Genomic DNA, 20,469 nt, shown 5'->3' with positions numbered 1-20,469 from the left:
CAGGGGGCAGGTGGGCACTGATGATTTGGCCGTGATCGGGATTGATGGCCCGATCACGGCTGTTTTTTTTTCTCCTCGCACTCACAACGCCGATTACCGGCTCTGTTGTGATCACATGATCAGCTGTCATTGGCTGACAGCTGATCACGTGGTAAGGGGTCGGGATCAACCCCTTGCTCCCTCAGGGGGCGTGCAGGCCGCTCGTGCACGGGACAACGTCAATAGACGTCGTCCCGGCAAAGCAGGTCCGCGCTGTAGCTGTCATTCGGCTATAGCGCGGATCTCAAGCGGTTAAACTTCCCTCCTAAAAGTTTTTTTCCTTAAAATTCCCTCCAAAACTTTGGGTGCGTGTTATACGCTGGCGTGTGTTATACACCGATAAATACAGTATTTTATAATATATTTTTCCACCTATACAAAAATGTTTTGTCGTTCATTTATTTTTTTAACTGAATGGGTTGTTTTACAAGGTGATCCTTTACAATCACTTTAAGCATAGTGATGTCATTATGAAGTGCATGACAATATTATCAAATTGATACAGTGGATGCCATCACTGTTACTAATGAGAGTTCACCTTATTTTTGTACTTGGTCTCCAATAATATAACTACACCTCTAATGATATTCAATAAAGATAAAAATAAAGATTAATGTTCATCTACTTCCCTACATACTTTCAATAAAAAATAAATGCATTGGGTCTCTTCTTCAATCATAAAATCCAGGATGATTGAATAGCACTATTTACTACAAACTGCATGTGAGTGTTTTTGATAATTTGATCTTATATTGACCCACTGGGGTTGATTTACTAAAACTAAATAGAAGCAAATCAGTTTTCATTTTTTTTTTGTCCAAGCTTAATTGAACAAGCTGAAGTTAGAAGCTGATGGGTACCCGAACAGCTGCACCAGATTTTTCACTCTCCAGTATTAGTAAATCAACCTCGCAGTATTTTTGTTCCATGGACTTTCATTTGTGTTGTCACTAAAGATTTGATATGTCTTATCATGGATTCACTGTTTTTACTCACTGTATGCATTGGAGTTTATTTTCTTATTTGGTTGTTGATTTAGAGGTGCCAGCGTGGTACTTGCTCTGTTTATATATATTATATCAAATATTACAAACTGCTTTTCCCCATTTATAGCTAATTTTGTCCATAACCCTGGTTTTATTTGACATCACGTTTTCTAAAAAAACTAATTTTCTAAAATAGCAAATGTAGATGTTATCCAATTTACCAGTTTGGCTAGAAAGGTAGCAATACACCTATCCCCAAATAGCTAGTTCAGGAATGTGAGTGTTCAGTGAGTTGGCAGATGTGTCAGAACAGCACAGGGAGGCTTGTGTATACACATTTTTTTCTTTCATCCGCCACAGACGCAAGGTAGATGGAAGAATCCTACCCCCTGTGCTATCGTCTTCTGACAGTGGGGACTCCTCTGCTGTCAAAATACAATTATAAGCACTGCAGCTGATTGGTTGCAGTGGCTGATTGAATTAAAGTTTTCTGATAGCCCCATTTCAGCTACCAATAAGTCGGTACATAGTCTTAGAATGTAAGCTCTGGTGTACCTTTGCAATGGTTAATTTGTGTTTTGTATTGTAGACTGCTGCATTGTGAAAAGAACATTTGAATAAAACAAATAAACTTGAGTGCAAGGACCTTTTTCCATATACTAGAGGGTCCTCTAATTCCTCCTGTATCAAATTGCATTGTAACTGTACTGTCTGCCCTCATGTAAAGCTTTGCGCAAACTGTTGGCTCTATATAAATTCTGTATAATAATAATAATATACTAACTGTCACTTTTTCATATTGCCACATCCATATATGTTATTATAAATGTAGCAACCCTGTCCTAAACAGGAATGCAAGCTAAATGTAATCATGCTGGGTGATAGTCAGCCCTGCTAATTGATCGTGCACTTGCTCATTTGGCTTTTCCTCTAAGCTCAGCCTGGCTATTTATTTTCCATTCTTCCAGTAGATGTCACTGGTACCTTTGGCATTATTGAGAGGATACACAGTGGGCATGAGTTATTAACATACATATAGTTACATAGTTAGTAAGGTTGAATAAAGACACCAGTCCATCCAGTTCAACCTGAGTGAGTGTGTACAATTATCCCTATCCCTGTACATTGCATCGCATTAAGATGCTCATCTATTATATTATTATTTATTTAACCACATAAGCCTCGGACCATTTTGCTGGCCAAAGACCAGACCACTTTTTGCGATTCAGTGCTGCGCCGCTTTAACTGAAAATTGCACGGTCGTGCAACGTGGCTCCCAAACAAAATTGACAACCTTTTTTCCCATGAACAGAGCTTTCTTTTGGTGGTATTTGATCACCCCTGCGGTTTTTATTTTTTGCTCTATAAACAAAAAAGAGCATCAATTTTGAAAAAAACGCATTATTTTTTACTTTTTGCTATAATAAATATCCTCCAAAATGTATAGAAAAATATTTTTTTCCTCAGTTAAGGCCGATACATATTCTTCTACATATTTTTGGTTAAAAAAATCACAATAAGTGATTATTGATTGGTTTGCGCAAAAGTTATAGCATTTACAAAATATGGGATAGTTTTATGGCATTTTTATTAATATTTTTTTTTCCTAGTAATGGTGGCGATCAGCAATTTTTACTGTGACTGCAACATTATGGTGGACACATCGGAAATGTTTGACACATTTTTGGGACCATTGTCATTCATACAATACAAATGCACTTATTCCTGTGTAAATGACACTGGCAGTGAAGGGGTTAACCACTAGGTGGCAGTGTAGGGGTTAAGTGTGTCCTAGGGGCATGTTGCTAACTGTGGGGGGCGTGGCTGTTTTTTACACATCACTGATCTCAGATGCTTGTTTACTTTAGTATTTCCCCATTCTTCCTCCCCATGAGATGATCGTGGGTATCCCGCGGCGATCTAGTCCACGGGACCCACGATTGGACTCACGAAGGTCCCAACCGGCGTGCGCGCGCCGCTGGCGGCGCACACGGGATGGAATGGCGACAAATTTAAAGGGATGTACCTGTACACCCATTTGCCTGTGCATGTCATTCTGCCAACGTACATCGGCGTGCGCCGGTCGGGAAGTGGTTAAGGTACCCATATAGCGCCATCAATTTACACATACATCGCACACTCACATCGGTCCCTACCCTCAAGGAGCCAACAATCCAAGGTCTCTAAAGCCGCGTACACACGTAGCGGTATGTCCGACGTACTTAGTCTGGCGGACTTCCCGCCAGACTGTCCGTCGGACTTTCCAAACGGGCTACTTGCCCACACACGGCACTTTTTGAGCGGACTAATACGGCGTACTAAGTCCGCCGTACTATCCGCCCTACTTTTGAAATGAACGGACTCGCCCACACACGCAGAGGAAAGTCCGCTCATTTCGAGCGCGTCTCCAGGTAGGCGGGGCCCGTGAAGGAGCCTCGCTGGCCCCGCCGCCTGGTATGGACTTAAAGGGGAACCCCAACGCCGAAAAAAATCCGCATGGGGCTCCCCCCAAAGTCCACAACAGACCCTTGTCCGAGCACGCTACCCGGCCGGCCAGGAAAGGGGGGGCGAGCGAGCGCCCCCCCCTGAGCTGTATCAGGCCACGTGCCCTCAACATGGGGGGTGCCTTGCCACTGCCACTTATATAGGGACAAGGGGCGGTGTCACATGGGTTTATGTCACATGGTGACCCCGCCCCCTTACGATGTCACAGTCCCGGAGGATGCTGGGACTGTCGCCATGTGACATCAACCCATGTGACCAACCCATGTGACATAAACTCATGTGACACCGCCCCTTGTCCCTATATAAGTGGCAGCGCAGCGCGTCCCTGGCATTGCGGCCGGAGAGATCGTCGAGTGAACATCTCCTGGAGAAGGAAGCTGTTTCCCATGGGGGCACGTGTGCATGCTCTCACCCGAGTCCCCCTGCTGCATCCATTCACACAGACAGCGGGTCTCTGACCCGCTCCCCACTTCCTCGTCACTGGCTTTGATTGACAGAGAAGCCAGCAAGACCTGGGAGAAAAGATCTGAAGACGTGCACGGCACTGGATTGAATGAGGTCTCAGGTACGTAAAGTGAGGCTGAGGGGGGATACTGACACCGAAGCATTTTTTACCTTAATGCGAGGAATGCATTAAGGTAAAAAAAAATAGACTTTACAACCCCTTTAAGTAAATCAATCCCATGACTCAGAAGGAATGTAGGTTTTTATAGCACACAACTTGTATGTATAATTTTATCACCAGGTAATCACCAGGTAATTGTAGTGCAGCTTTTGAAATGCATGGAAAGAAAAATCTGTGGTGTAAACTTCACATACATCATCCTTGCAGAGATCTTGCGCCCATCTTTCCTTTACTGCACTTTAGCCATGACAGTATATATTGCAGTAATATCATTAATGACTTATTAATGTAAATATCAGCTTGTGAAGGATAGCTATGAAGGTAGTTGTAATGGATGAATATATGTGTTCAATTTGTATTTCTACAGAGCTATTTGTAGGCCATTCTATCCAAGCTCTTCAATGAGTTCTGGAATTGGCTTTGCTGTAACATAACAGTAAAGTAACACATGGCTGAACAGTTCATTTACTGTCTCTTGTGAACTGTTATGAGTGTCCTTCAATGAAATTGTTTTGGAAACTCCATTATACATTTTTGTACAGGCAAAAGAAATAAGTGGGATGCTAATGGTGACAATGGTGACATGCCTACCATTCCCTCTACTGCAGTAGATCAAAGGATTTATAGATTTTGATATACAGCATGTATATATATATATATATATATATATATATATATATATATATATATATATATATATATATATATATATATTTGTCTCAGTTGAGGTGCTGGTACTTTCCTGTACCACATCACAAGCACTGCCCAGCACTGCTCCTCCTAAGCATGATCCTCAACTTACAATTTTAAAGAACAAGGCACCAAATTAACATGCATGCCTTGAAATGGCACTATATTGTAAAGCACTGCACAGTATACTCATAGCTATGTGAAGCATCCTCCAGGGCAGGTGGAGCACCCCCAGAGACAGGGAGAGCTGGCATTTCACCACAGGGTGTAGTTTTCTGCAGTGTTACTCCACACCGCAGCCTGCATATAGTATAATTTATTAAATGCAAACACAGTGTTCCACAGTGTTCTTTCTGCAGGGGAGACCTTTGTAATTGCAAAGGGATGATCACAATACTTGTGACCAGGCTCTACTCCCAGCTTTGGTCTTCATTCACTGTTGTAAATAACAGGCATTAGGCTCCACTTACTTCAGTATAATGCACCTTTCGTTGTTGAACCTCCACGTTACAGTACCCGTTGTGACTGTCAGAAACTATTATTGCATGTGTTCTTCTAGGATTTACCTGCAATTAGGAACCTGTCTTTTGGTATTCTACTTCTCTCGATTTGAGGGTTAGAGTGGTAACAGAGCAACTACAGTTGGAGTAGTAAATAGAAGTAACAGAGCTTGTGCAAAGGTGAAGAAATTATATATGCAAGCAAAAAAATATAATCATATAAAGCATTTTGATTTACTTAGTTTTTTCATGCAATCTCTCAGTCGGGTCTCCAGTCCTAGAACTCGTTGATGCAGCTCTTCGTAGTCAAATGCTCCTATCTCATGTTGGATGGTTGTGAGAATTCCAGTCAAATTTCTGATCTCCTCTTTGAACTGTGTAATTAGCCGGGCATCTGTCTTATATTGTTCCAAAACTGGAATTAGCGGCTGGAGTTCATCCATCTTTTCTTTCAGATCCTAAAATAAATAAAGGATTTAGATAAAATCATAATAGAATATTACATTCAATTTATGTGCACTCTATACTACTGCATAGAAAGGTCCAATATTCTTACAAAAAACACAAAAGGTTTTAGTCATTGTTAATTTATCTTTTTAAGGTTATAGGTTATACTGTATGCTTTTAATCACATTCTGTATATCTATTTTTATACTATTTATATAGAATCTTTGTTGCAAAAACAAATACAGGGTGCATCCATCCCTCTAGATTCAAGGGGCACTATGGGTTTCTACAGAAAGCAAAAGCTGCGTTCAGGTTTTCTATCTCTATAATTGAAGCTTAGTAGAAAGTAGACAGGGAGATGGAGAGAAATTAGTTGGTGCTTTGGGATTCCATGAATAAGTTGGAATAACGAAACATTGCGGGGCGTGGCTGTATGGCAACCAAGTGCGATGAGTGACGTGTGACCTTCTGCTGTTTCCGGGTGTGACAGAGCTCCGATACAGACGAGCAAGCAAGTGGAGGGTGAGAGATAAAATCTGCATCCCGGGTCCGCTGTGATCACAGTATACCGCTGTAGCTCGGTAGTGGGAGTTTTCCCTGAATTGCCTTTACTATATTAGAATGATGTGACTGTAAGGCCGCGTACACACGCGGGGACTGTTCGCTCAACTTTGTCCGTCAAACAGTTTCAGCGGACAGTCCGCTCAAAATTAGCATGGACGGACTTGCCCACACACGATGAACGAACAGTCCGCTGAAACCGTGCACGATGACGTGAACGGCACGTATGACAGGACGAAAAATACGACGTCCTATACACTGCAATGCAAACTTCGGCGTGTAAATCCTTTCTGAGCATGCGCGGAACTTAGTTTGACGAACAAGCCTACACACGAGGGGACTGTTCGCTGAAACAGAGTTTCAGCGGACAGTTTTTCGGAATTTCCGAAAAACTTTGTTCAGCAGACTGTCCGCTGAAACTGTCCGCTGAAAGCCCACACACGAGCGGACTGTCCGCCGAAACACTGTTCAGCGGACAAAGTTGAGCGAACAGTCCCCGCGTGTGTACGCGGCCTAATAGTTGAGGATTTTGTTTTCTTATGTTAATAAATGATTTTACGGTATCATGCTATTGGAGGCACTTTTTAATTCATGTTTGCATATGGGAATATCATCTTCTTCTGTTGAGCACTGTTGGAGTTCGAGAAAGTGTGATTATCCCTGGTGGATTTAAACAGCATTTATGGCGAGCATGACAGTGTAAGGCAAATCTTTTTGGTGAGTGCGTTTTCAAAGGGAGTGGCTCACAGTCACAATCGGTGTGGTGGAAGAATGTTTATAGGTGTATAAGAAGACTATTCACCAATTCAATCATTTGAAATACATCACGTTGCATGGACTTTATTTTGTTGCTTTTTATGTATTCTTTTGTATTCCTTTGTTACTAATATTCAAAGTATTGAACGTTTTGGATACACAGTTTCACTTAACTAGTTATAGTTGCACTTTCACTGTGTTATTATAAAGTTATTGAATATTTAGATTTTTTTCACTTTTACATTTGTGAACACAGTGCCACTATTTTTTCAATTAAAATATGCTTCCATTTAATCTTTAACCACTACAATACAGGGCACTTTCGCCCCCTTCCTTCCCAGCCCAATTTTCAGCTTTCATCGCTCTAGCGCTTTCAAAGACAATTGCGTGGTCATGCTACACTGTACCCAAATGAAATTTTTATCATTTTGTTCGCACAAATAGAGCATTATTTTGGTGTTATTTATTCACGACTCCGTTTTTTATTTTTTGCGATATAAGCGCAAAAAAAGCGGAAATTTGGAAAAAAAACAATATTTTATTTTTTCTATTTTAAAAGAAATCCAATAAAATCAAATTTTGTCATAAATTTAAGCCAAAATGTATTCTGCTACATGCTTTTGGTAAAAAAAATTCAGTTAAGTGTATAATAATTGGTTTGTGTGATCACGGACATATGTACGCAAATGATCATGTAAATATGTGTGCAGGTGATCACATACATATGTGTGCAGATAATCATTGGGACATGTGATTTTAGTGGGACATATGTGGGGGACATTTTTTTATTATTAGGGACATGTGTTTTTATTATTTGGGGACATGTATGTTTTGGGGACATGTGTGTTTTGGGGACATATGTGGGGACATTGTGTTTATACTGTGTGGTGTGATGTGTGTTTACACTAGACTGATGATCAGTGAGTAAACAGCTGTAAAAAACAGCTCATACTCACTGATCATCAGCCGGCTGCAGCGATCTGCTCTCCTCTCCTCAGCGATAACTTCTGTGTGAGGAGAGGAGGAGCCGATTGCCTAGCAACCGGCTGTTTGTTTACATCACATGACGGCCGTGATTGGACACGGCCGTCATGTGATCAGGAGGGCCAATCACAGAGCCCTCCTGCCGATCTGAGATGTGCCGTTTCCGGGTGACACGAGCACATCGGGATCGCGCCGCTGCGCGAGCACGCGCGCGCGCGCGATCCTGCTCCTTCTGAAGGACGTTTCTGATCGTCCTATCAGAAGTAGACGGTAGTGGTTAATGTAGGTAGCAGCTTTAGGGAATACTATATATTTCTATGAGTGCAGTGGTGGGATATTAAGTTCAGGTGAGTGGAATTTATTGACCGTCATTTTTTATAATTCATATTCTCTGAAAAATGGCCAAGAAATCATAAATTCGCCAACGGTATGTAAACTTATGAGCACAACTGTATTTATCTTTAACTAATGAATTTGGTGCACATAAGAAGCTTAGAACTCTGCTTGTGTTTCCTCTATGTTGGGAATGCTGGCCACAGGACCATTGTGTTACCAACTCTATGTATACAAGCTTAAACTGCAAAACATTTTTCTATATCAACAGTACATATTGCATATGGCTGTCTTTACCTTGAGCCAATTTCCTGGTTTCTTAGTTTCTATGCAATATTAACCCCTTGCTGACCTGCTCACGCTGGTATACGTCCCCAGAATGACACGGGTGTGCAAAACCACATACCCATACCTCACTCCGCCATCGGCCACTGTATAGATGTCAATGATCCCAAAATAGTGTCAATAGTGTCTGATCTGTCAGCCGCAATGTCGCCGCCATGATAAAAATCGCAGATCGCTGCCATTACTAATAAAAAAAAAATAACAAAAATGCCATAAATCTATCCCCTATTTTGTAGACACAATAACATTTGCGCAAACCAATCAATATACGCTTATTGCGTTTTTTTTTTTTTTTACCAAAAATATGTAGAAAAATACATATCGGCCTAAACTGAGGAAGACATTTGTTTTTGTATATATTTTTTGGGGATATTTATTATAGCAAAAAGTAAAAAATATTGCTTTTTTTTCAAAATTGTCACTCTTTTTTTTGGTTTATAGGGCAAAAAAAAAAAAAAAACAGAGGTGATGGGAACATCACAATTGTCAGTTAAAGCGATGCAGTGCCATATTGAAAAGAAGGGCTTGGTCAGGAAGGGGGTAAATCCTTCCAGGGCTGAAGTAGTTAAAGTGGTTCTAAAGCCAAAACTTTTTTTTTATCTTAATACATTCCCTGCATTAAAGTAAAAATGTTTACAACTTTCTGTCCTCCCTCACCTCCCTAAATACTTACCAAAGTCCTCAATTGATCCAGCTTTGTGCACAGCTGAGTCTCTTCTCTCCTTTCCTCTCCTCCTCTTCACACAGGGACTCAGACAGCAACAGGAGCCATTGGCTCTTGCTGTTATCAATCAAATGCTGTGAGGCCAAGCGTGTGAGCACTATGTGTGTCGAGGGAGCACGGCATCTTCTTGAATATTGAACCGTAAAGGTTCATTATTGAGTTGGCCCACCCTTTGCAGCTATAACAGCTTTAACTCTTCTGAGAAGGCAGTCCATGGAGTGTGTTTATGAGAAATTTTGACCATTCTTCCAGAAGTGCATTTATGAGGTCAGTCACTTATGTGGACAATAAGGCCTGGCTCACAGTCTCCGCTCTAATTCACCCCAAAGGTGTTCTATCGGTTGCAGGCCAGTCAAGTTCTCCCACCCCAAACTCGCTCATCCATGTCTTTATGGACCTTGCTTTTTACACTGGTCCAAATCATTTGGTGGAGAGTGGAGTGTGGTGTGGGGTTGTCTTTCAGGAGTTGGGCTTGGCTGCTTAGTTCCAGCGAAGGGAACTCTTAAGGTGTCAGCATACCAAAACATTTTGAAAAATGTCATGCTCCCAACTTGTGGGAAAAGTTTAGGGATGGCCCCTTCCTGTTCAAACATGACTGCACACCAGTGCACAAACAAGGTCCATAAAGACATGGATGAGTGAGTTTGGAGTGGAGGAACTTGACCTCAACACCTTTGGGATGAATTAGAGTGGAGACTGAGAGCCATGTCTTCTTGTCCACATCAGTGCCTGACCCCACAAATGTGGTTCTGGAAGAATGGTCAAACATTACCATAGACACACTCCTAAACCTGGTGGACAGCCTTCCCAGAAGAGCTGAAGCTGTTATAGCTGCAAAGGGTGGGCTAATTCAATATTTAACCCTACAGACTAATGCTGGGATGCCAATAAATTTCATGTACGTGTAAAGGCAGGCATCCCAATACTTTTGTTAGTATAGTGTATTTCACATATACTGTTTTTCATTTCTACAATTTTAATATTTTATTTCAAAGCATAATAAAAAAAAAAAGAAGAGATAGATCGATAGATAGATAAATAGTTAGATAGATAGATAGAAACCCCATTTGTTTACATTAACATATTACTCATAGCTGCACACTTAGAATAAAGCCTGTATTTGAACTGGTTCTTACCTGAAAGTGACGAGTTAATAGATTTTTCCGGTCCTCCTCAATTTGCCTAAATTTAGACCTTAGACCCTTCATTTGGGTCTCCATTTTCTGTACATACTGGAAATCTCTTTGTGTGCGGAGATTCAACACTTCTATTGACTGTGACATATTCTGCACCTGGAGGGTATATGAGAACACAATGGTGTTAACTATTTGATATTTATTTTTACAAAGAAGTTTATTGAAACTGAGAAATATGCTGAAAATATTACCATATTGTTTTGCTATTTTTTTTTATAAATCTAGAATATAACATGCTGTATTTCCCATACATATGTACAATTTCCTAGGATAATTTTATTATGCAGCACTATGGTGATAACTAAATTATCTAAAACCATACCTAGCACAATTTCTTTGTAATGGCCCATATCTGGTCTCAGATGTACTGTACAAAGCTACATTATTTTGTCACAGTATATAATTTTAAATCTTCTGTTCAGGGGTGGACTAACCAGTCCCCGTGTGTGAGTGTGTGTGTGTGTGTCCGTGTGTCCCCCTCTGTGTGTGTGTCCCCCTGTGTGAGTGAATGTGTGTGTGTGAGTGTCCCCCTGTGTGTCTGTGTGTGTGTGTGTGGGGGGGGGGGTGATCTCCTGTGTGTGTGTGAGTGTCCCCCTGTGTGTGTGTGTGTGTGAGTATCCCCTGTGTGTGTGTGTGAGTGTCCCCCTGTGTGTGTGTGAGTGTCCCCCTGTGTGTGTGTGTCCCCCTGTGTGTGTGAGTGTCACCCTGTGTGTGTGTGAGTGTGTCCCCCTGTGTGTGTGTCCCCTGTGTGTGTGTGAGTGTGTCCCCCTGTGTGTGTGTGAGTGTGTCCCCCTGTGTGTGTGTGTGTGTGTGTGTGTGTCCCCTTGTGTGTGTGTGTCCCCTGTGAGAGTGTGTCCCCCTGTGTGATATTGTGGTGTGTGAGTGTCCCCGTGTGTGTGTGGTGTGTGAGTGTCCCTGTGTGTGTCCCCCTGTGTGTGTGTGTCCTTGTGTGTGTGTCCCTGTGTGAGTGTGTGTGTGTGTCCCCCTGTGTGTGAGTGTGTGTGTGTGAGTGTGTCCCCCTATGTGTGTGTGAGTGTGTGTCCCTGTGTGAGTGTCCCCCTGTGTGAGTGTGTGTCCCCGTGTGTGTGTCCCTGTGTGTGTGAATGTGTCCCCTTGTGTGTGTTTGTGTGAGTGTGTCCCCTGTGTGTGTGTGTGTGTGTGTGTGTGAGTGTGTCGCCCTGTGTGTGTGTGTCCCTGTGTGTGTTTGTGTGTCCCTGTGTGTGTGTGTCCCCCTGTGTGTGTGAGTGTGTCCCCCTGTGTGTGTGTGTCCCCCTGTGTGTGTGTCCCTGTGTGAGTGTGTCCCCCTGTGTGTGTCTGTGTGAGTGTGTGTGTGTGTGTGTGTGTGTGTGTGTGTGTGTGTGAGTGTGTCACCCTGTGTGAGTGTCCCCCTGTGTGTGTGAGTGTCCCCCTGTGTGTGTGTGAGTGTGTCCCCCTGTGTGTGTGAGTGTCCCCCCCTGTGTGTGTGTAAGTGTCCCTGTGAGAGTGTGTCCCCCTGTGTCAGATTGTGGTGTGTGAGTGTCCCCGTGTGTGTCCCCTGTGTGTGTGTGTGGTGTGTGAGTGTTCCCGTGTGTGTCCCCCTGTGTGTGTGTACCTGTGTGTGTATGTGTGTGCCCCCCTGTGTGTGTATGTGTGTGCCCCCATGTGTGAGTGTGTGTGTGTGTGTGAGTGTGTCTCCCTGTGTGTGTGAGTGTGTCCCCCTGTGTGAGTGTGTCCCCCTGTGTGAGTGTGTGTACCTATGTGTGTGTGTCCATGTGTGTGTGTGAGTGTGTCCCCCTGTGTGTGTGTGAGTGTGTCCCCCTGTGTGTGTCTGTATGAGTGTGTCGCCATGTGTGTGTGTGTGTCCCCTTGTGTGTGCGTTTGTGTCCCCCTGTGTGTGTGTGTTTGTGTGTCCCTGTGTGTGTGTGTCCCCATGTGTGTGTGTGTGAGTGTGTCCCCCTGTGTGTGTGTCCCTGTGTGAGTGTGTCCCCCTGTGTGTGTCTGTGTGAGTGTTTCCCCCTGTGTGTGTGTGTGTGTGTGTGTGTGAGTGTGTCGCCCTGTGTGTGTCCCCCCCTGTGTGTGTGTGTCCCCCTGTGTGTGTGTGTGTGTCCCACTGTGTGTGTGTGTCCCCGTGTGTGTGTCCCTGTGTGTGTGTGTCCCCCTGTGTGTGTGTCCCCCTGTGTGTGTGTCTCCCTGTGTGTGTGTGTGTGAGTGTGTCCCCCTGTGTGTGTGTGAGTGTCCCCCTGTGTGTAAGTGAGTGTGTCCCCCTGTGTGAGTGTCCCCCTGTGTGAGTGTGTGTGTGTCCCCCTGTGTGTCCGTGTGTCCCCTTCTGTGTGTGTGTGTGTGTGTGTGTGTGTGTGAGTGTCCCCCTGTGTGTGTTTTCTCCCTCCAGTTTCCCCCTGTGTGCTCCCCCCGTGTCTCCCTGTGCAGGTGTGGCGCCCAAGGGGGCCCCATGAGCTTCTATTGCCCGGGGGCCCCATGAGTTGTCATTCTGCCCCTGCTTCCTTTTGATGCAAACACCAAAGACACCACAGTATCATATCAGGACCCCCCCAATATGCAACTCAAATTTAATAAGCATTATGTTTTGCCAAGTCTCATACAAAAGGGTAGTGGTCCATGTGTATATTCTAACTTCTTTATATTTGACTCTTTATTCTTTATATAACACAATTTAGGTGTCTCAAAGAAGCAGATGCAGCTCCCATTCTCTGTCATATGTGCTTGAGGAAAGACAGTATTAATAATGAAGATCCTTCAGTGATTTATAACAGGGGACAAAGTCTTAAGCCTTGTACACATGATTGGACTCTTGTCCAAAGGGCGTTGGCCCAAACTTGACAATTGTTGGCCAACAAATACGAACGTAGTGGCGTACTACATTGTTTTTCAGCTCTTTAGCACCACCTTTTGGGCTCCTTCTGCTAATTTCGTGTTAGTAGAAGTTTGCTGAGTGTTAATTTGTGCTTTTCATTTCACACTTTTTAGTTTTTTTCTGAACGGCTCTTCGTCAACCAGCCATGTTGCAGAATTGGAGGAGATAACATGTTATTTATTAATGTCTGATGGAGCATACACATGGTCGGATTTTCACCCAACAGCCTGACACCGTCGGAAAATCCTATCGTGTGTACAAGGCTTTAGTGGTTCTAAAGGCTCAAAGTTTTTTTACCTTAAAGTGGATGTAGCAATGTAGAGTATAAGATTTCCTATCATTTGAGCCCAGTCTTGCCACAAAGAGTTATTCCATCTCTGAGCAATCCTCTTTTATTATTCAGTGATTTAAATCTTGACAAACATAAGAGCAGAAGATAGTGGAGAAGGACTGGAGAAGAGCCAGAGCTGCTTTAATAAAATACTTTAAAAACCTATGTAGTGTGTTTATTTTTTACAATTTTTTATTTAGGTGAATGCGTAGGGGTATAATGTACCCCATACTCACTCACCTAGGGTGGGGGGCCGTGATCTGGGGGGGCTTTGTTCAAGGGGGCTTCCAGATCACGATAAGTCCTCGCCCACAGACCCCGACAACACCCGGGCAAGGGTTGTGGGGAAGAGGGCCTTGCCCTCATCAACATGGGGACAAGGTGCTTTGGGGTGGGGGGGCGCAGGGGCCACCCTCGGCCCCAAAGCTCACACCCCCATGTTGATAACATGTGGCCTGGTATGGTCCGGAGGGGGGTGCTCGCTCATCCCCTTCCTTTCCTGACCTGCCGGGCTGCGTGCTCATATAAGGGTCTGTTATGGATCTTGGAGGGAACCTCACAAAAATATGTCAGGGTTCCCCTTTAAGATTCTCAGCACAAAAGTCGCACCGCAAGTCGGATCATCTTGATAAATAGAGACAGAGAAACACGGCTGAAAGCTAGCATGGTTAAACAGGTATTGACACCAATGCAAAACGCGAAAAAAATTGCATTTTTAACGCCGCTTTTTTTCTGGTGTTGGTACTAGCTTTGCAGTAGGGCCGGATTAAGAGCAACATGTGCTTGGTGCTGAGGATTTTGGTGGGCCTTTTACTGGGCACCCTTCTGCTTTCCAAGAGCCTGTGCTGGCATGTGCCAAAACTCAAAAGTGTGCAGCCGCACAGGCATAACACTAGAGAAGCCTGGCATTTTGATTTGCCAAGTTTCTGTAAGGGCCGTGAATTGGCGTGCACTCTGAGCTGAAAGAGTGCAGCTGCACAGGCCTAACATTATGGAAGCCCCAGACTTCTGTAAGAGCCCTACATTGACATGCCCTAGGCTTCTGTTAGGACTGCTTGTACAGTGTCCATTATCAATCCCACCACCCTGCCCCGGCAGTGCATGTGGAATGCAGGGCCCGTCAGGGAAGATCTCTTCCCGTTGACCCATTGCTTTCCATGTCCTTTTTGGGTGGCTGGGCCTATATTAAGGTAGGGGCCTGGAGCTGCAGCTCCAATAGCCCCTACGTTAATCCAGCCCTGCTTTGCAGCTCTTTTTTTTTAAATGTCTGTGGCCATGTAGCCTAAATAATAAATGTCACCTGGACTTGGGTTTAGCGTGAAATAAATGTGGTTATTTGAACCTAAAGTATATGCAGCATTTGTGGTGTTAACTATTGCCAAATCAAAATACTATAGCCTAATTTACAAAGCAAGATCTAGTCTTTTGATATTACTTAATAGAACCACACTTAGAATAAATAAAACATCTTCATAACACTAGCAGCTATACAGCAATTTGGTAAAATTAAGCATTAATATAATGTGAAATATAGTGCTCAGATGAGTAACAAAGCCATCGGTATAAAGAGCTCAGAAATCTGGGAGAGTCTCACTTAGATAGAAATTGATACTCTAGAAAGCATGCCCATTCTATAAAATAAATAGACTCCAACACAATCCTCTCTTATGTATAGCCCATTCACTGCAGATAAGGTGCAGCCCCAGCACATACTGTATAACATGCATATAAACTTGAATATGGACACACAGCAAAGCTATTAGATCCCCAACAATAGTCTAATAGCTGAGATCCAAATGTTCTTTTTTTATAAATAAGCAGCTGCTGTTTTTGTTTCTTCTTTTGTATATGGGGCTAATGCTCAATACACAGCTTGTCTTTTGTGATACCCTCTCTTAATTTCTGTTGGATGGCGACCGTCTCTTGTTCTTGGGAATAACATGGACTGTGCGAACATATCCAATGATTGTAGAGACCAATGGATCTGAGTAAACCAGAAGATAACGGGATGCATCAGATTAGCAGCTACAGAAATAAGATATACCTGTGCTCAAATCCAAACAGCTTTCAAATATCCAATAAGCTGTGCTCAAATCCAAAAACATCAGCTCCAACATACCTGCCTTTGTTAAGATGACAAGTGAAGACATTACACAGTTACCAATCAAAAATAAAGTAGGTAACCTTACTTACCATGAAAGACAGGCACCACAGTCACTGTCCAACAATTTTTAAATGATCATTAACCACTTCAATACTGGGCACTTATACACCTTCCTGCCCAGACCAATTTTCAGCTTTCAGCGCTGTTGCATTATGAATGACAATTGAGTGGTTGTGCTACACTGTACCCAAACTAAATTTTTATCATTTTGTTCCCACAAATAGACCTTTGTTTTGGTGGTATTTGATCACCTCTGGGATTTTTATTTTCTACTAAACAAATAAAAAAATGTGTAAATAAGTATGTTTTCTCCTTCACTGATGGGCACTGATGGGGCTGCACTGACGGGCACTGATAAGGTGGCACTGATGAGCACCGATGAGATGGCACCAATGAGATGGCACTGATGATGGGCACTAATATGCGGCACAGATGGGGCACGGATAGGTGGCATTAATGGGCACTGATAGGTGACACTGATGGGTACAAATAGGTGGCACTGAAAGGCGGCACAGATGGGCACTGATAGGTGGCACAGATGGGCATGGATGGGCACTGATGTACATTAATGAATGGCACTGATGGATGACAGTCAGTGCCAAACAATGCCTGCCAATGATGCCCATTGTGGGCACAGATTGGCATCCATTGTGGGTACTGATTGGTATCCCTGGTGGTCAAAGGTGGCATACCTGGTGGTGACTAGTGGTGGCATCCCTCATGGTCCTGGTGGCCTCCCTAGTGGTCCAGTGTGGGTATCCTCAGGGGGATGCGCTGATAAGCAATCAGCACAGACCCCCTGCATCAGAGGAGCAGCCGATCGGCTCTCCTCTACTCACGCCTGACAGGCGCGAGTGAGGAAAAGCCGATCAACGGCTTTTCCTATTTACATTGTGATCAGTCGTAATTGGACACAGCAGATCACATAGTAAAGAGTTTTTGTCAGAGACTCTTTACCTAGATCGGAGTTGTGGTGTGTCAGACTAACACACCACAACAATGATCGCCGCGATGCATGCTCCTGGGGGCACGCAGCGGCTTGATATCCTGGCAACTTCATATGACATTCAGTCAGGATATCGCAACCACTTTGCTGACATCATATTGCTATATGGTGGACGGTAAGCGGTTAAACCTTCAGCAAAGGGAGAAACAGTCATTGTGGACAACAATATATGTCTATGTGTCAAAAGATTCTACCTAATAAATCCTGTTACTGTACCGTTTCTCGTACATTGATTGACAAGTTCCAAAAAATGTGTTATGAATTTGTTGATCTGTCCTATCTAAATGGAGGTATAAGCAAAAACCAATGGGAATTTGGATCATTAACAGAGAACCTTAGCCACCGGGTGGATACTATCCACCTACTACAAATTCTTGAGGGAACCACTGTATCTCCATCGGCTCTTCTGGTAGCTAAAGACGTTGAAGTGTTATATAGCTCCATACCACATGATAGAGGTATTTTTTGTATTCATAAAGTTCTAGCTCAACGTACCTGCCATGACTGGCGGTACAATGAGTTTATTGTTGAGTCTCTTGATTTTATTCTTCACCATAATTTTTACAGTTTTGATGAGTCCCATTTCCTTCAGGTACGGGGAGGAATTGTGCCCCATCGTACGTGAACCTGTACCGGGGGAGTGGGAATGTACCTTATTAGAATCAGATAAGATGGCGATTTTTGGCCACTATGTGGCCCCCTGGTACCACTGCATTGATAATGTGTTCACGGGTATGGGAGGGCCCTGTAGGCCTCCTTCAGGATTTCTTACATAGTATCAACAAAAAAGCATATAGACGGGCTCTCACCAAACCCAAACAACAACTTATACACTACAGAAAAGCACCAATTTCTAAAATTATTCCAACTCGACTTATCACCAGATTTTCCAATCAACATTGCCAATTGTGTAAGTTCATTCAAAAACATTGCCATCTTCTAACCATAGACCCCACGGTAAAGGTCTTTGGTTCCCAGTTCACCATATCCCCCTCCCCCCCCCTTATCTGGTTTCCCATCATCATGCCCAGATGCTTTAATTCTCTTTCAGCTCTCTATCTATGTTTCCTTTTGTGTATTTCCTTTTCACAGGGACTATTTTGTTATTAAGTACCTATGTCTGTATATATTGTTTATGTATATGTGTATATAGTACAATAATGTATGTGCTATCTACAGGATATAGTATATGCCACCTCCTATATGTTGTATGTATCTCCAAGATATGGTATGTGCCTATGTTCTTCTCCTCCCTGCCTTCCTTTCAGCCTGGGAAGTTCTTAGCCATGTTGGACCTGCCCAGCGCACGAAGGCCACTCTAAGTTGGGTTGGCCTCCCTTGTATGACTATTCCATCCTGTGTCCTTGAGAACTGACAACACCGGGTCTATTAGTGTGCTGTCTCTACAGCCTAGCAGGTCCTCGCGCCATTGGCTGTGCGACTTTGCTGGCCACACCCTAGTGGGTGGTACTCCATCCCAGCCTCCCCCAGGCCACAGGAAGGCTTTACTCCATCTAAGCCTTGCTCTGGGTGTGGTGTCACACAGAGGTATCTTTGTGCATTGGTGGCCGAAGGTCGTCATTGCCCACGATGGACAGGTTTAAGCCGCATGCCATGGGGCCGGGAGATCTCCACCCATTAAGGGATGGCCCATGCCATGACTTGTGGTGTAGACATCCTTTTATTGGCTGCTAAGATAGTCAAACACCAAGCACTCCTTTGGATTGGCCCTCAAGGCCTTTATAGCTCCTTCCTTCCTGTTAGGCAATTAGTACTGGCAATCGTTAGTGAGCTGTATGGCGATCAATGTAACTGCTTACCACTGTAGCTCTTACCTTTTCTACTATTTGTGTGGGTTTTCTTATATCTTATTTTATTGGTATCTGTGATACACACCGTGATAGCACATCAGCTATAGATGGAAAAAATCTTCTGCATCTGAGGGGACCCACATTAGATGGCTGTTTTTGACCATTTCAATTTTACCTTCTATCTAAAATGTAAGAGTATTGCCAATATATTCTTTAGCATTACATAGAGAGTATTCAATATATAGTTGTTTGTTCTGTTTTTCTCAGAAGACATTTAGCAATCGCCTACCATTCACTTTTTTTTCCCATGTACTTACAAACCCAGCCACCCTAATAGGTTGGCCTCCTCCAGCATTTTAACAAGAAGCCAAGATCTCCAGTCCCATGCCCTTTTAGGGAGATCTCTGCAGCCCAACATCAAGGGCTAGGTATCATGGTCTGATGGTAGGTAACTTCTTTGGTGGAGGAATCGGCACATCCATTCTAGGTTTTAATATTCAGAGGCATTTATACGAGATACGATTCTTGTTGTGTTTTACCAGTTAGTATGGTATTATCCATCTCTAATAACCTGTATGCTTCATACATATTGGCCATATGTGATTTCTTTTGTATTTATATTTTCACTTACCTTTCAGACAGCAACATACGTCATCTTTTAGACACCACTGAAGAAGAGTCCTCAAAATGCGTTGGATGCCGTATACTATGCTTGTATATATTTCTATGTAACATCACTGTAATATCCAGATTCCTATGACCGCATATGAGTTTTTTCAAATATGTGTTTTAATTTTTGTATCAATACATGTGTCTTTGTACATGTATCAATACATGTTACTTTTTAATCAATTTTGACTACCTTTGCTAGTGCCTATATACCTGTTTGCTATTGTTTAATCCAGGATGAAGACACTATACAATTTAAGTCCAGATTCTCTCTTAGAACATTTTTGAATTAACCCTCTGCACACTGCTAAGCAATACATGTTTAAACTGGCCAACTGTGTCAAAGTAATCCCCCTCTGGCCATTATTTCACCTTCAGTGCAAAATACAAATGCTCTAGTGGATATAGGACCAAAATGGGGCAAAAAAGATACAAGTTGTAGGAGAGACACCTGTGCTCAAATCCAAAAAAATCTTGTATATATATATACAGTGGTGTGAAAAAGTGTTTGCCCCCTTCCTCATTTCCTGTTCCTTTGCATGTTTGTCACACTTAAGTGTTTCAGAACATCAAACCAATTTAAACAATAGTCAAGGACAACACAAGTAAACACAAAATGCAATTTGTAAATGAAGGTGTTTATTATTAAAGGTGAAAAAAAATCCAAACCATCATGGCCCTGTGTGAAAAAGTGATTGCCCCCCTTGTTAAAACATACTATAACTGTGGTTGTCCACACCTGAGTTCAATTTCTCTAGCCACACCCAGGCCTGATTATTGCCACACCTGTTCACAATCAAGGCATCACTTAAATAGGAGCTGCTTGACACAGTAAGGTCCACCAGAAGATCCTTAAAAGCTACACATCATGCCGAGACCCAAAAAAATTCAGGAACAATTGAGAAAGAAAGTAATTGAGATCTATCAGTCTGGAAAGGGTTATAAA

The 20,469-nt window shown here is 43.0% G+C and overlaps 1 protein-coding gene across 2 annotated transcripts in view; it reads right to left on the bottom strand.

Annotated features, from left to right (window-relative positions):
- OLFM3 (olfactomedin 3) overlaps positions 1–20,469 on the bottom strand; it is a 398,230-nt gene that overhangs the window by 26,096 nt on the left and 351,665 nt on the right. For both annotated transcript variants that reach the window (XM_077452803.1, XM_077452802.1), the window contains exons 3-4: positions 10,632–10,787; positions 5,584–5,803 (exon numbers count right to left, since the gene is read on the bottom strand). In XM_077452803.1, the coding sequence (XP_077308929.1) occupies positions 5,584–5,803; positions 10,632–10,787 (376 nt within the window). The remainder of the gene's footprint in view (positions 1–5,583; positions 5,804–10,631; positions 10,788–20,469) is intronic.

The sequence above is a fragment of the Lithobates pipiens genome, unplaced genomic scaffold, assembly GCF_037356315.1.
Source record: "Lithobates pipiens isolate NorthernLeopardFrog02 unplaced genomic scaffold, aLitPip1_a1.2 Scaffold_23, whole genome shotgun sequence".
Taxonomy (NCBI): Eukaryota; Metazoa; Chordata; class Amphibia; order Anura; family Ranidae; genus Lithobates; species Lithobates pipiens.
This window is presented reverse-complemented; position numbering and strand designations above follow the sequence as displayed.